The 13,523-nt window shown below is 34.9% G+C and overlaps 1 protein-coding gene across 1 annotated transcript; it reads left to right on the top strand.

Annotated features, from left to right (window-relative positions):
* The first annotated feature begins 10,248 nt into the window (after positions 1 to 10,248).
* Positions 10,249 to 13,523, top strand: LOC114283622 (ubiquitin-conjugating enzyme E2 22). Its single transcript, XM_082890681.1, is given in 6 exon segments — positions 10,249 to 10,255; positions 10,559 to 10,744; positions 10,823 to 10,900; positions 11,670 to 11,782; positions 11,946 to 12,049; positions 13,126 to 13,523. Coding segments are annotated over 6 exon segments (861 nt in total). The 3' UTR covers positions 13,499 to 13,523.

Below are 13,523 nucleotides of genomic sequence, written 5' to 3'. Positions count from 1 at the left end.
AATGGGGGTAGAGAACTTGTTACATAGAGAAAGTCTTGAGCAAAGATAGAATGCGAAAATACGAAGTGAGAAGACGAAGAGAGAGAGAGAGAGAGAGTTTTGCTGAAACTTGAAAAGGCGGCAAATCATAATGGAATGCCTTGGACGACGTGTCTGTCAAGTAATGTGCGCAGAAACGACGCGACCTGATAGCGCGTGTCAGATACAAACCAATAAGAGAGCGATGCGTGGAGAAAACGGTTAAGTATACTGTGCATGACAGCTCATTCGCGGATAAAACTCTTGGAGTTCTAGATTTAATGAAACAAAAACCTCGGCTAGAGGAGCGATCTCGGTCAAGGAACTTGAAGAACTTGGTTCTTGGTTTTTGGTCATTGATAAAGTAGACTACAGAGTCTTAGTCATGTGAAGCCGACGGGTGATGATCTCTGTCATGAAGGATAGAGTAAGTTTTAGTCGACGTACTATGTGAACAAATGATGTAGGTTCCATTACCTTAGGATGTCGAGGTAATAGAACCTAGGGGGCAGTTGTGGGGACATATTTTGTGAATGACAACACGCTGAAGTGTCAACCGAGGGGCCACGTGTCTTGGTCATGACGCCGAGGTGATCTCGGTTAGGCCAAGGTTATCTGCGAAGATACGGGAATCTGAGATGAGCGGATAAGGGACAAGAGTCCTAGAACTGGGAAGGACCTTAGTATGGATAAAAACAAAGCTCTTAGGGAGTTTATCTCTATCTAGCTGGGAGTCCAAGATGAGCATTGAGCCAAAATCCATTGAAGCTAGGCTTCTACACGGATCAGTTTAATGCTAGCAATAAAAGTGAGGCATTCTCTTGGGTCTAAGGTATGTTTTTTATGCTCTGTCTAGTGAGTTAAGCATTATTGGCTATCTTTGAGAGATAATTACTGACTTGATCGTCGGAGTGCTTTCGGGTGGACGAATCACCGCTGGACTGTTATCTTTTTGTGACAGGTTGTTCAAGCTTAATCTATTCTGTCGGTGCTCTCCTGCTGAGTATTCCCTATTTGGTTGTGTGGGCAAAAATCAACACCCACAATATTAATTTGATAATCCAAATAAAGTTGAATCAAACCTTTTAAAATATTGCAATTAGTCATCTCTAACAAATCTTAGTGTGGGGCTTTATATTTGCATTTTATTTTTGGCTCATGGGAGGTGGAGGTTCTTTCCCACCATTTGTCTCTTCTTCCACGCATTTTAAAAGAATGATTGAAAGTAAAAGTCCTCATAGTAAAAAGAGAGTTGATTTGAAAAACGACTTAAAAAAAAAAATGTTTAGGTCTCATTTCATAATCTTCAATTTTAATTAAAAAATCAAAAAATCATTATAAGTTATCATATCACTTTTTATATTTTTATATAATTTTTCATAAAAAATTATTAAAATAATTTATTCCCAAACGAGTTCTAAATATGATGTCTATTCTGTTTCGAATAAATTTAATTCACATGCATTTCGTTTGCTAACTATGTTTTGACTAAATTTTTTTTTCTAGTTTTAGTAATAATATTATTATTAATTTGAAAATTTCAAACTTTACTATGTCACAATTAGGGATGGCTATTTTAATCCGATCTGTAGGGATCCGTCTATAACCGCTCAAATGGGGTGAATTTTACTGAACTTGACACTTACGTGGGGACAGGGGTGAATTATATTGTGGTCACCCGTAATGGGGGTGGGCGTCGGTGGGGACGGGGGTAGGGGCAGAGGCAGAGGCGGGGGTGGGTATCACCTATCTAAAATGTAGTCAGATATTCGCACGGGTCCGCCCATACCCGCCCAAATGGGATGGATTTTACCCAAGCCTACACTTATGCGGGGATGGAAGTGGATTATATTTTGGTCACCTACAATAGAGGCAGATATTGCCTATTTAAAATGTGGTCAGATATCTGCGAAAACAGAGACAGAGTTAAGAAATTTCACCCGTAATAGAGTTGGGACAAGGGCAAAGGTGAGGGTGGGATTTGAAATCAAAAGCGGGAGCAAGGATAGCAAATTCATTCCAAACTCGTCCCTTGACCATCTCTAATCACTACTATTAGGCCATGTTTGTTTGGACGGACTGGATTAGCATTCCCATGACTAATAGTCCTAGGGGTACAAATCTATTGGATTATGTATCCTATCTTAACTAATAGTCAAGTTTAAAATAATTAGTCCGTACTTCAATTGTTTAATCAAACATTGGATTAGTAATTTTATTGGACTATTAGTCCAATCCCAAGCTCATGTCCACCCAAACAAACATGACCTTAGTGTTTTAATTTATTAGTACGTGAATGGACAATTTGAAAATTTCAGGAGGCGCCACGTTTGTTTTGTGGGCAGGAAGACATGACAGTATCCATGATTATCCATAATTGTCATTCATCCGGTTTGTCAAAATTATAGCCCCCGTTTGGGAACAGATTTTTTTAGTAACTTTTTAATTTTTTAACTAAAATATAATATAAAAAAATTAGTATGTTTAGGATGAATTTTTAATTTTTTACTAAAAGATGTGCAAAAAGTAAAGTGAAAATGAAATCTTTGACTTTTTGGTATAAATTGTTAGTTTTTTGATTTTTTTAGTGACTTTTTAGTTTTTAAGCTAAAAAAGTTATTTCCCAAACAAAACCTAAATCGCTGGAACTAATCGGTCTCAAAATAAAATAGATAATTTTAATGATCTAAATATATTTTTTTAATCGGTCTAAATTCGAATGAACGTTAAATGGAAGACCATTCGATTTAGCCTGATCCACCGACATCCCTAAACAAATGATTTTATGCTTTTTATAACTTATGTATTAAAAAAAATTATATTTAGTAATTATATTTTCCATTTACAAAATTTGAAAGTTACAAAAAAATTAGGACCTAAAATAGTTCGAAAAAATATCTAAAATAATAAAGTTTAAATCCCCAAACTCATTTGCATCTATTCGTCAATTTACATAGTCCATTCAATTCGCTTTCACTAACTAAGCGAACGAATATATATTGATTTTTTTCATTCTAAGTTCAAATAGAAAATAGATGAAAAGCTATTTGACTCGACACGTGAGCACCACTAATACTATAAAATTAAAATAAAAAATAATTCTCCATTGAAATTAGGGTTGGGTTGAGTAAACCATTAGGATTTGACAAAATAAGAAAAAAATTGTAATATTTGACATGATAAACCTAATCAATTGGGTTAATTCAGTTGCTTGCTAGCTAACTTCTGTGTACTTTCTCTTCAAGGATCCTCTAGGATCCTTGGTGCTCTTTCAACAGGTTGGTGTGTCAATCATTGCTAAAGACATAAGGGGTTTTTTTTTTTTTTCGAAGGTCAATATGTTACATTGTAAGTGGAAGAGAGAACCAAACATTGAAAGAAATAAGAGTTTAAATTATTTCCTCCGTTTAAGAATTGAAAAGATAGGTATAAGGATTAGTCTCTCAGCCCATAAGATCTCGTTTGGCATGTGAAAGTTTTAATTTAAAAATTAAAAAATGATTAAAAAAATTAGAAAATATATTATATATTAAAAAATGAAAAATTTTATTTTTTCTCTAATTTTTATATATTTTTTTATAAAAAAATAATAAATTATTTTAAATGTATTAATTTTTTTATTTTATATTTTAATTAAAAATTAAAAAATTATTAAAATAATATATTTTCAAATGAGAAGAGTTTGTTTTGTGATTTGTCATTTGGTTAGATGGATTGGGCAGGAATTCATTCAAATGTTCTTGCTCCCTTTGTCCGAAAACATCCGCTATCATTGCATTAGGGACAGAAGGGACAAGAAGATCTTTGGCAGCAAGATCCCATCTCAATGAAATTTGATTTTGATTTTCCTGACCACAATAGAAATGGTTATCGGATGTGGTTGGAACACATCAATCATTACATTATAGAGTATTACATAATCATATTTTAAGAGCGGCTAACAATTATTATGTGAAAAAATTATAGATAAATTATAATTTAACATCTTGTGATTTACTCAAAAAATACAAAGCCTCTCTATAATTTTATTTGTAACACTTAAACTCCTGAACTTTATACCAAAATACAATTTTGAATGGACGTAACAAAAGTTATATCAAATTACTCTTACTTCTTTCTCTAATTTTCTTCTTAATGTCATTATATATCAAAATATTTCTCTCCCAATTTTCTTTAATTTTTATGTATTCTTTTTCTTTTCTTCTTCTTCTCTCATTGTATTCTTTTGCTCTTCTTCTTCTTCTCTTATTTCTTTCTCATCCATGGCAAATCATACCCTTCACATACCACCATCAAATATATATCTTTCTCTAGGATGGTTAACTAATACAATACTATCGAACAAGCCAATAGAGCTAACATGATTGACTTGTATGCAACTAAGGCTGCAAATGAACAGAGCCGTTCATGAACAAGCTCGAGCTCGGCTCGGCTCGGTAAGAACTCGTTTGAACTCGGTTCGTTAATTTTTTTTGCCGTTCGAGCTCGAACTCGAGCTCGTTAAATTTTTAATAAACAAGCTCAAATAGTCTAAAGCTCGGCTCGTAAGCTCGGCTCATTAGCTAGCTCGTTTAATATTTATTATTTATATATTAAATAATATAAAAGTATGTATAAAAAATAAGAGAAATATGCTATTTATATATTTAAAAAATATAAATGTGAATAATACTTAACTATAGATAGTATATTTATATAATAGTGGTAGTAGATATTATTATTTTAGTAAAATATGAACTTTTTTTTAGTATGTTTATATATATTATATATATAATTGTATAATCAAAGTTTTAATTACAACTTTAGTCTCACATGCAAGTATGAATTTATAAATTTTTTGGCTCGTTAAGGTTCGTGAACAAGCTCAAGCTCGAGTCGAGCCTAAGCCAACTCGGCTCGAGCTCGGTTCGTTAAATTTTTATTCAGCTCGAGCTCGAGCTCGAGCTCGTTAAAATCTTAATAAACAAGCCCAAATACACTAAAGCTCGGCTCGGCTCGTTTGCAACCCTATGTGCAACAGAGGTGGCCATTTTTCCATTGTCCTCTCGAAAGAAGAGTCCTCGATATATCGGCAGGTTGATCAAAACAGTGAGACCACATAAAACAATCTGCAATGCCAATGCTTCCAAAACATTAATTTGCACATCTATAACCATCCTAATCATGACCCAAACAAAACTGAATAGGTTGAGCATTGCAAGCGTGGTGAAAATGGTAAACATCGGTGATAATGGTGTACCAAACTCCATGACCTCTCTCAGACTCCATGACCTCTCTCAGATATCGTTCATATATCTCTCTCTATAATTTAGACACAAACAAATATTCATCTCTCTCTCTAGAATTTAGACCTAAACAAACACTCATCTCTCTTTAAAATTTAGACCCAAACAAACACTCATCTCTCTCCTTAGAATGTAGACCCAAACGATAACTTTTTGCACCAAATCTAAAAAGGAAAGTGAAGTTAGTTTTTCAGAAACTCCAATAAACATCAAACAATACTAGGAAAAGGCAATGCATTGTCAATAACAAAACCATAACTTTTTGTAAATAGTCCATAGTTGCAAACACCCACAAAGCTCATCCCCATCTCCTCCACTCAACCAACACCCACCACCCACTACCTTCACCTCTCATGGCACCCATGGTGGTAGCCACCATTACAATTTGGGTCTTGGCTTAATTAATTTGGTATGCCTATATATGTAATGTATATGTGTCTATAGTGATACAGAGAAGATGAAGGATGATGGTGGTTGCTATGGTAGAGAATGATAGACATGGATTTTAATTTATGGGTTAGCTTTATTTGAGTTAAGAGAATGATAGACATAGATTTTAGAAGAATAATGAAACAAAAATGAAAGAGAAAGATGGAGAAATGAGGGAGATAAGTTAGAGAGAGAGAGAGAGAGAGAAGCATTTTAGAGAGAGAAGCAACATTTTTGTTTTCAAAAAACTTGGGAAGAAGAAGAAGATAGGAATTATCCGGTGTGGTTGAGGGGGAAAATTTTGGTTTTATAGTCGTACAACACATGCTCTATTAAAACAAACAGTTTCGTCCGAAACTGTACTTTGGTATGAAGTTCAGGGGGTTTAAGTGTTACAAATGAAATTATAGGGAGGCTCAGTATTTTATGGGTGGTTAAATTATAATTTATCCAAAAATTATTTAATATGTTAAGTGATTGAGAAATATAAAAATACATGATATATAATAATTAATAAAGGAACATGAATACATTAGGCTCCAAAATATTGAATAGTTTTTACCACAATAGATAGGCTCGAGCCACCTGTAGTTCCCAAACAACAAAATCTCAAATTTCCAGTAAAATCCAACAGTCAATGCTGGCTTTTATAACTTACTAAAGTTACCAGCCAGGCCGTATATGCTATTGTCACCCCAGATAATTTATCCTAGTATAGGATCAATACGATCTCACACTACAAAAAAAGTGGGTTTATGAGACGGAACTATTTGCGACGGCACACTTGCCGTCTCAAAAAGTCACTTTTTGCGACGATAGAAAATGCCGTCTCAAAAAAGTAGAGTATTTGCGACGGAAGAAAATACTGTCTCAAAAAAGCAGAGTATTTGTGACGGCACAATTTGCCGTCTCAAAAAATGAGAGTATTTGCGACGGCAGAAAATACCGTCGCAAATACTGTCATTTTTGAGACGGCAAATTGTGCCGTCGCAAATACTCTTCTTTTTTGAGACGGCATTTTCTGCCGTCGCAAAAAGTGACTTTTGTATTTTTTTTTTTTAGTGAGTATTTTTAAAATTTTAAATATTTTTTTAAGATGCACCTTACTTAGATGTATCTAAAAAAAAAATTATGAATTTTTTAAAAAAAATTAATAAATACATAAAAATACAAAAAAAAATGTATTGAATTATTGTATTTTTGGTATTTAGTGAATTTTAAAAAGATTTTTTTACAATTTTTTTAATATTTAGGTGTATTTATGTTAGGTGTGTCTAAAAATTACAAAAAATACTTTAAATATTAAAAAAATTCAGTAAAAACAATATAACACGGAAACAAGAAAGTATAATTTTCTCAAAAGAGTTTTTGGAAAACTCTAACCTAGCATAGTGATTGTGGTTTTGAGACAGCTTCATATATATACAGTCACAAAATGGTTTGAATAAATTCAACGGTATTTTTCTATCGCAAAAAAAATTTAAAAAAACAATGTCGTCTTACTCTTTTGATATAACATTTCTCTTTTCATTCATTTTTTTGTCTTCCTGTCTCTCTGTCTCTATCTCTCTCTCTCTTTTCTTTATCTCTTTCACTCATCACTCTTCTTTCTCTGTCTGTTTGTTTCTCTCTCTCATTTTCTCTCTGTGTCTCTCGCCTATCTCTCTTCTCTCTATCTCTCGCATCTATTTTCTCTCTCTATCTCTCTCGCTCATCTCTCTTCTCTCTATCTCTCTCATTTCTTTTTTCTCTCTCTCTCTCTTATCTTTCTATCTCTCTCGCTCATTTCTCTTCTCTCTCTGTCTCTCTCTTTTTCTGTGTCTCTTTCTCGCTCATCTTTTTTCGCTCTATTTCTTTTTTTTTTTGTCTATCTCTCGCTCATCTCTTGTTTCTCTCTTTTTTCCTATCTCTCCCTCTCTCCATCTCTCTCTATCTCTTTTTCTGTCTATCTCTCTCTTTCACTGTCTCTCTCTCACTCATCACTCTTCTCTTTCTCTCTCTCTCTGTCTACTTGTCTATTTGTTTATCTCTCCCTCACTATGTTCGCCTTACTCACTTTCTTACTCTCATCTTCTCTATTTATCGAGCTCCTTCTCGATTTATCGATCCACTACAAACAATGTCGTCTTACTCTTTTGAACATTTCTCTTTTCACCCATTTTTTCATCTTCCTATCTCTCTGTCTCTCTTCTCTTTCTCTCTCTTACTCATCACTCTTCTCTGTTTGTCTCTCTCTCCCTTTCTCTATGTGTCTCTGTCTCTCTTCTCTCTCTCTCTCATCACTCTTCTCTTTCTGTCAATCTCTCTCTTTCTCTCAGTCTCTGTCTCTCTTCTCTTTCTCACTCTGACTCATCACTCTTCTCTATCTGTTTGTCTATCTCTCTCTTTTTCTTTATGTCTCTCGTCCATCTCTCTTCTCTCTATCTCTTTCATATATCTTCTCTCTCTGTCTCTCTTCTCTCTCTCTTATTCTTTTCTCTCTCACTCTCTCGCTCATCTCTTTCTGTCTGTCTCTCTCTCTTATTTATCTATTTTCGCTCTTTTTTTTCTCTCTGTCTCTGTCTCTTTCTCTTTATCTATATCTTTTCACCAATTTTTTCATCTTCTTCTCTCTCTTTTCTTTCACTCTTCTCTCTCTGTCTGTCTATTTGACTCTCTCTTTCTCTGTGTCTCTCATTCATTTATCTCTTCTTTCATCTATCTTTTCTCTTTGTCTCTTTCGCTCATCTCTATTCTCTCTATCTCTCTCACTCATTACTACTGCCATCGTCACCACTTCACTACCACTACTACCACTATTGTGTAAGTATTGATCCACTGTTTCTCTCTTTCTCTCTATGTGTCTGTCTGTCTGTTTGTCTCTCTCCTCCATTGTGTTCACCTTGCTCACTCTCTCCCTCATCTCTTCTTTATTTACTGAGTTATCCACTACAAGAAAATGCACTTTTAGCGACCACTTTGTCTCTCTCTCGCTCATCACTTTGTCTCTGTCTGTCTGTCTCTCTTTCTCTCTCTCTCTCTTCTCTATTTGTCTCTCACTCATCTCTCTTTCACCACCTATCTTCTCTACCACATTCACCACTACTACAAATGTCATTCCATTACTACCACTGTTGTCACTCCACCTCTATAACTATCATTACTACCATCATCGCTACCACTCTACTACCACCACTACTACTACTATTACCTCTCCTCTACCACTGCTATTTTATCTCCTCTACTACTACCACAACTTCACTACTTATCTTCTTCACCATCACTACCACCACCATTATCACCTCTTATCCACCACTTTCACCACTACTGCCACTTCTTATCTTCTACCACAAATATTAGTTCTTGATTTTTAGTAACAAAAAAAAAAAAATGGGTCACAAAAAAATATTTTTCATTGACCACAAAAAATTAACTTTATTTTAATGGAAAATATTATTCCTACTTTCACCAAATAAAAAAAAATAATAATAATTTTTTATTCATTAAAATAAATATAAAACAAATAAATTTTTAACTTTACCAAATGAAAAAAAAAATTATCAACTATAAAAATTATTTTAATAATTTTTTATTTTAATAAAAAATTCATTAACTATAACATTTGTGGGTGTGCGTAGGGTTTTGTTTGAGAACACACACACAACACAAACACAACAGAGCCGTCTCCTCTCCTCCTGTTCGCTCTCTCTCTCTCTCTCCATCTAGGGTTTCGCCTTCCTCTCTCTCTCTTTCACACAACGACGGCGCCGATCATCCGTCACCGCCGATCCTCCCTCACCCCCGATACTCCCTCACCGTCGCTCGTACCTCACTATCGATCCTCCTCCCTTACCGCCGCTGCTGCCTCCCTCTCTCTCTCTCTCACAAACGACGTTGACGATTGCTCGCCCCTCACCGCCACTCCTCCCTCGCCGGCGATCTTCCCTCACCACCGATTTCAAAGGGTATCTCTCTTTCTCTCTCTGTGTCTGGATTTCGGATATAGGGGGTTTTCATACACACACACACACACACACACACACATATATATATATATATATATACATCTGTGAGTGTATATAGGGGGTTTTTGATCTGTTACATATATATAGTTCTAAATATACACTAAAATGAAATTATCCCTAAAATTTTTTACTTACATAGCTGCTCCTTGTTAAATAAACACCTAAAATAGTTATTTATTATTTATTTTTTTATTTTCAAGAACTCTTGTTAACAAATTTTAAATTATTAAACATTTTTATAAAATTGTGTGTAAAAAAATATAAAGTAAATTATACTAACATTTCTTTAAAGTTTAAAGATAGGTAAGTACAACAAGTCACACACAAGTTTAATACAATTACACCGTGTTTATTTGTGCTTATTTAAGGTATAAATTCTCTCAATACTTTCCTTATCTACCATCAATCATATTATGAGTAATATAGAGATATATATATATATATATATTTTTTCCCCAAGTCACACACAAGTTATTCTTTTCCCCGAAATGTGATGTGTTATTGCACGAGTAATGGAAGGTTTAAACTTGAATGAGCTGGACTGTAAAACCTATGTTTGAATTATCTATTGCATTTTGCAGTGGTTAGTTAAAAATGCTTTGTGGTTGATTGGATTTTTTTGTTTTTTTTTTTGAGTTGGATGGTGACACATGTCTTGGTTTTGTGATAGACATCTTTTGCATCATGTTCTAAACTTCTCAACTAGGGCATATGTGCCAAACTTAGCACTTTGTTGTACAATGAATACTAAGATCCCTTTCAGTCAAAAAGGATATAAATTCAAAGCTTTTCTGTCTGTAGAATTCATTAATTGACATCAAGGAATATTCTCACAAACATTACTTGTTGGATTATTGTGGTAGGCAACCAATGAAAATCTTCCACCGAACGTCATTAAGCAACTTGCGAAGAAGTTGAAGAATCTTGATGAAACTCCTCCGGAGGGCATTAAAGTAGGTGTTAATGATGATGATTTTTCAATCATATATGCTGACATTGAAGGCCCAGGTATGTTATTTTCACTCAAACCTTGTATGACCATTAAAGGTATTTATTTTTTAGACTGACCAAATATCAACCTTGCAGCTGGAACTCCCTACGAGAATGGTGTTTTCCGCATGAAATTGATATTGTCTCATGACTTCCCGCATTCCCCTCCCAAAGGTTTGTTGAGGCTTATGAGTTAAGAGAATTTATTTCACCAAAGGTTGTGACATTTGTCTTTCCTTTGGCCTGTAAGTAGTTTAAATTGATTGAGGTGTGAACTTAAAGAAAAATTATATATTATATGTTGCAGGACTGCCATTTTTGACATGATTTTTACTCATGTAGTGTGATCATATACCATTCATAACATGTCTTTTGTTTCTTTCAATCTAATCTTTCTATATTTCGTTCTTTTTTCCCTTTCTCATTCTTATCTCTATTTTTTTGATGGTCAGTAACCTTTCTATATTTCATACTTCACTACTCACAACTTGATGATTCTTTGTTTGCCTGCGTCTTTAGATCCGGTGTATATATAGTTGTGTGATGATTAGTTTACCGTGCGGATCTATATATAGTTTTTGCATCCCCCAGCCCTTCTGTGACTGGTGGCAGAATGGTATCGTTATCACCGTCTCCCAGTGTATATGGCAGTGGAATTTCATATATTTTCTGAATATTGCTTGCTTGGCTTCAAGAATTTTGTTAATGTTTTGGCCATAGTTGGTGGAGTGGAGATTTGAAAAGGATTTAGAGAAGCATGGGCAATTGTGCCAGTTGGTTAAAATGATCTTGTTGTCCACTCTTTATGGATTAGCATGCTCTGTGAAATTCTTGGCTCTCAGTCTGCCCTGTTGCAGTTTTTAAGATTTCTGTCTTTTCAAGAACAAATTATTCATCATCAATCCATTCCCATATGTTGAATCCTCTGTGAATTTTATTGTAGGTTACTTTCTGACTAAGATTTTTCATCCAAACATTGCAACAAATGGTGAGATTTGTGTCAACACATTGAAAAAGGATTGGAATCCAAGTCTTGGGTTACGACATGTTCTGATTGTAAGTTGATGTGCAGTTTAGAGTACTAGTTTTGTTTCACTTTGATGCAGAGACCAGTAATTTGTTGAACCCATCAATCCTCTAGAGATTTTTGCATTCACGTGGCTTGTGTGCTGGTCCGATTATCTTCTCATTAAGCTCTTATATTTGTTATATATCACAGGTAGTCAGGTGTCTACTGATAGAACCATTTCCAGAATCAGCTCTGAATGAGCAGGCTGGCAAGATGTTGCTTGAAAATTACGAGGAGTATGCCAGGCATGCTAGGTGATACATTGCCACTATGTCATTTGTTTATTTTTTATTTTTCTGAAAATGTGAGACTTCTGCGTGATTGATCTCAGTGGTTATCAAGACTGAACCCATCATGAAGGTAGGTTATTTAAAAGGGTAAATTACACTGACCTCCCCTGAGGTTTATGACAATTATAGAAGCCTCCCTTGACGTTTCTAAAAAAACACTAACCTCCCTTCAGGTTCAATTTTGAATTTCACTTTTCCCATCTGTTAGTTGTCTATTAATAGTACTAACAGATGTTGATCAGATCATCACAAATTTTCATGTCATTCCCAATTTTGCCCTTATTTATGTATGTAGACATAAATAACCTTAACTTTATAGTAAATGACAAAAATACAAAAAATGTGGATGAGAACTGCCTTTAAAGAAAGCAGCGGTCATTATGTGGTTGCTTTTCTTCGGTCCTTAATTTTGTTCTAGATTCAACACTTGTTTTAGGACTAAATCCCCTTCGGTCCTAAAACAGGCACACAAGGTAGCGATGTTGTATCGGTAGCTTTTCCTAGAACACATTGAGCTGAACACTTGAATTATTTGACCGACCAAGGTGTCATCTGCCATGTTTGGTCCTTAATCAGCTATTGTGTTTCCTATATTGGCCTTACTTCCTATAGTTGTGAAGTTTTCCTCATCATTGGAAATGCGTAGTTAAGATGGAGTTTTGGTTAACTTGTCATGAAGAAGATATAAATGGAACAGTGCTAAACATTACTCTTGGTTAGCAGCCATGTCAGCAAGAGTTGAATTGTGAAATTTCCAATGTTTGGTTGGGGGCTAATACCCTCTGGTTCTCTGTCTGGCGAAGGTCATGTGTCACCGAATTGTTAAATTGTTTCTTGCAATAGATTGGTGTTTCCCTTGAAGAAAATGGTTACTTCTGATGAAGTTTGGATTTTGAAAGAAATATTATATTGTTTCAGCACATTAGAAGATTATGTCACGTTCACGATAGTAAATATGGTGTATACGATTGTGTCATATGTGCCTTGTATGGATTTCTACTCATGAATTTACGGGTTGTGTTGTGTTTCTCGCTTTACAGACTGTACACTGGAATTCATGCTCTTAAGCAAAAACCAAAGTTTAAATCAAGAGCTATTTCAGAGTCGACCACTGCCTTGAATGTCGACCAGTCAAATACCTCAGTTCTCAGCGTTGATGAGAAGAAAGCAAGTTCTGGAGCTGCATTACCATTGCCATCACCATTGGCTTCAACTACAACATTCACCAAAGGGGGAAATGGGCAGGATCAGCCAGCCTCGGCCTTGAATTCAACAACCGAGACCAGAGTTAGCAGTGACTCAGTGGCGGCACCACCACCAACAGGATCAGCAATATCCTCTACATGTTTATATTTTTTCCTTTCGAAAGACTTATTGCTTGTTTTGAATGCTTGGATTTGGGCTGCCCTATAATCTCTAAAAGCGAAAGTTCTCATTG

Source organism: Camellia sinensis, chromosome 10 (assembly GCF_055761805.1).
Source record: "Camellia sinensis isolate YWXY chromosome 10, ASM5576180v1, whole genome shotgun sequence".
Taxonomy (NCBI): Eukaryota; Viridiplantae; Streptophyta; class Magnoliopsida; order Ericales; family Theaceae; genus Camellia; species Camellia sinensis.
This window is presented reverse-complemented; position numbering and strand designations above follow the sequence as displayed.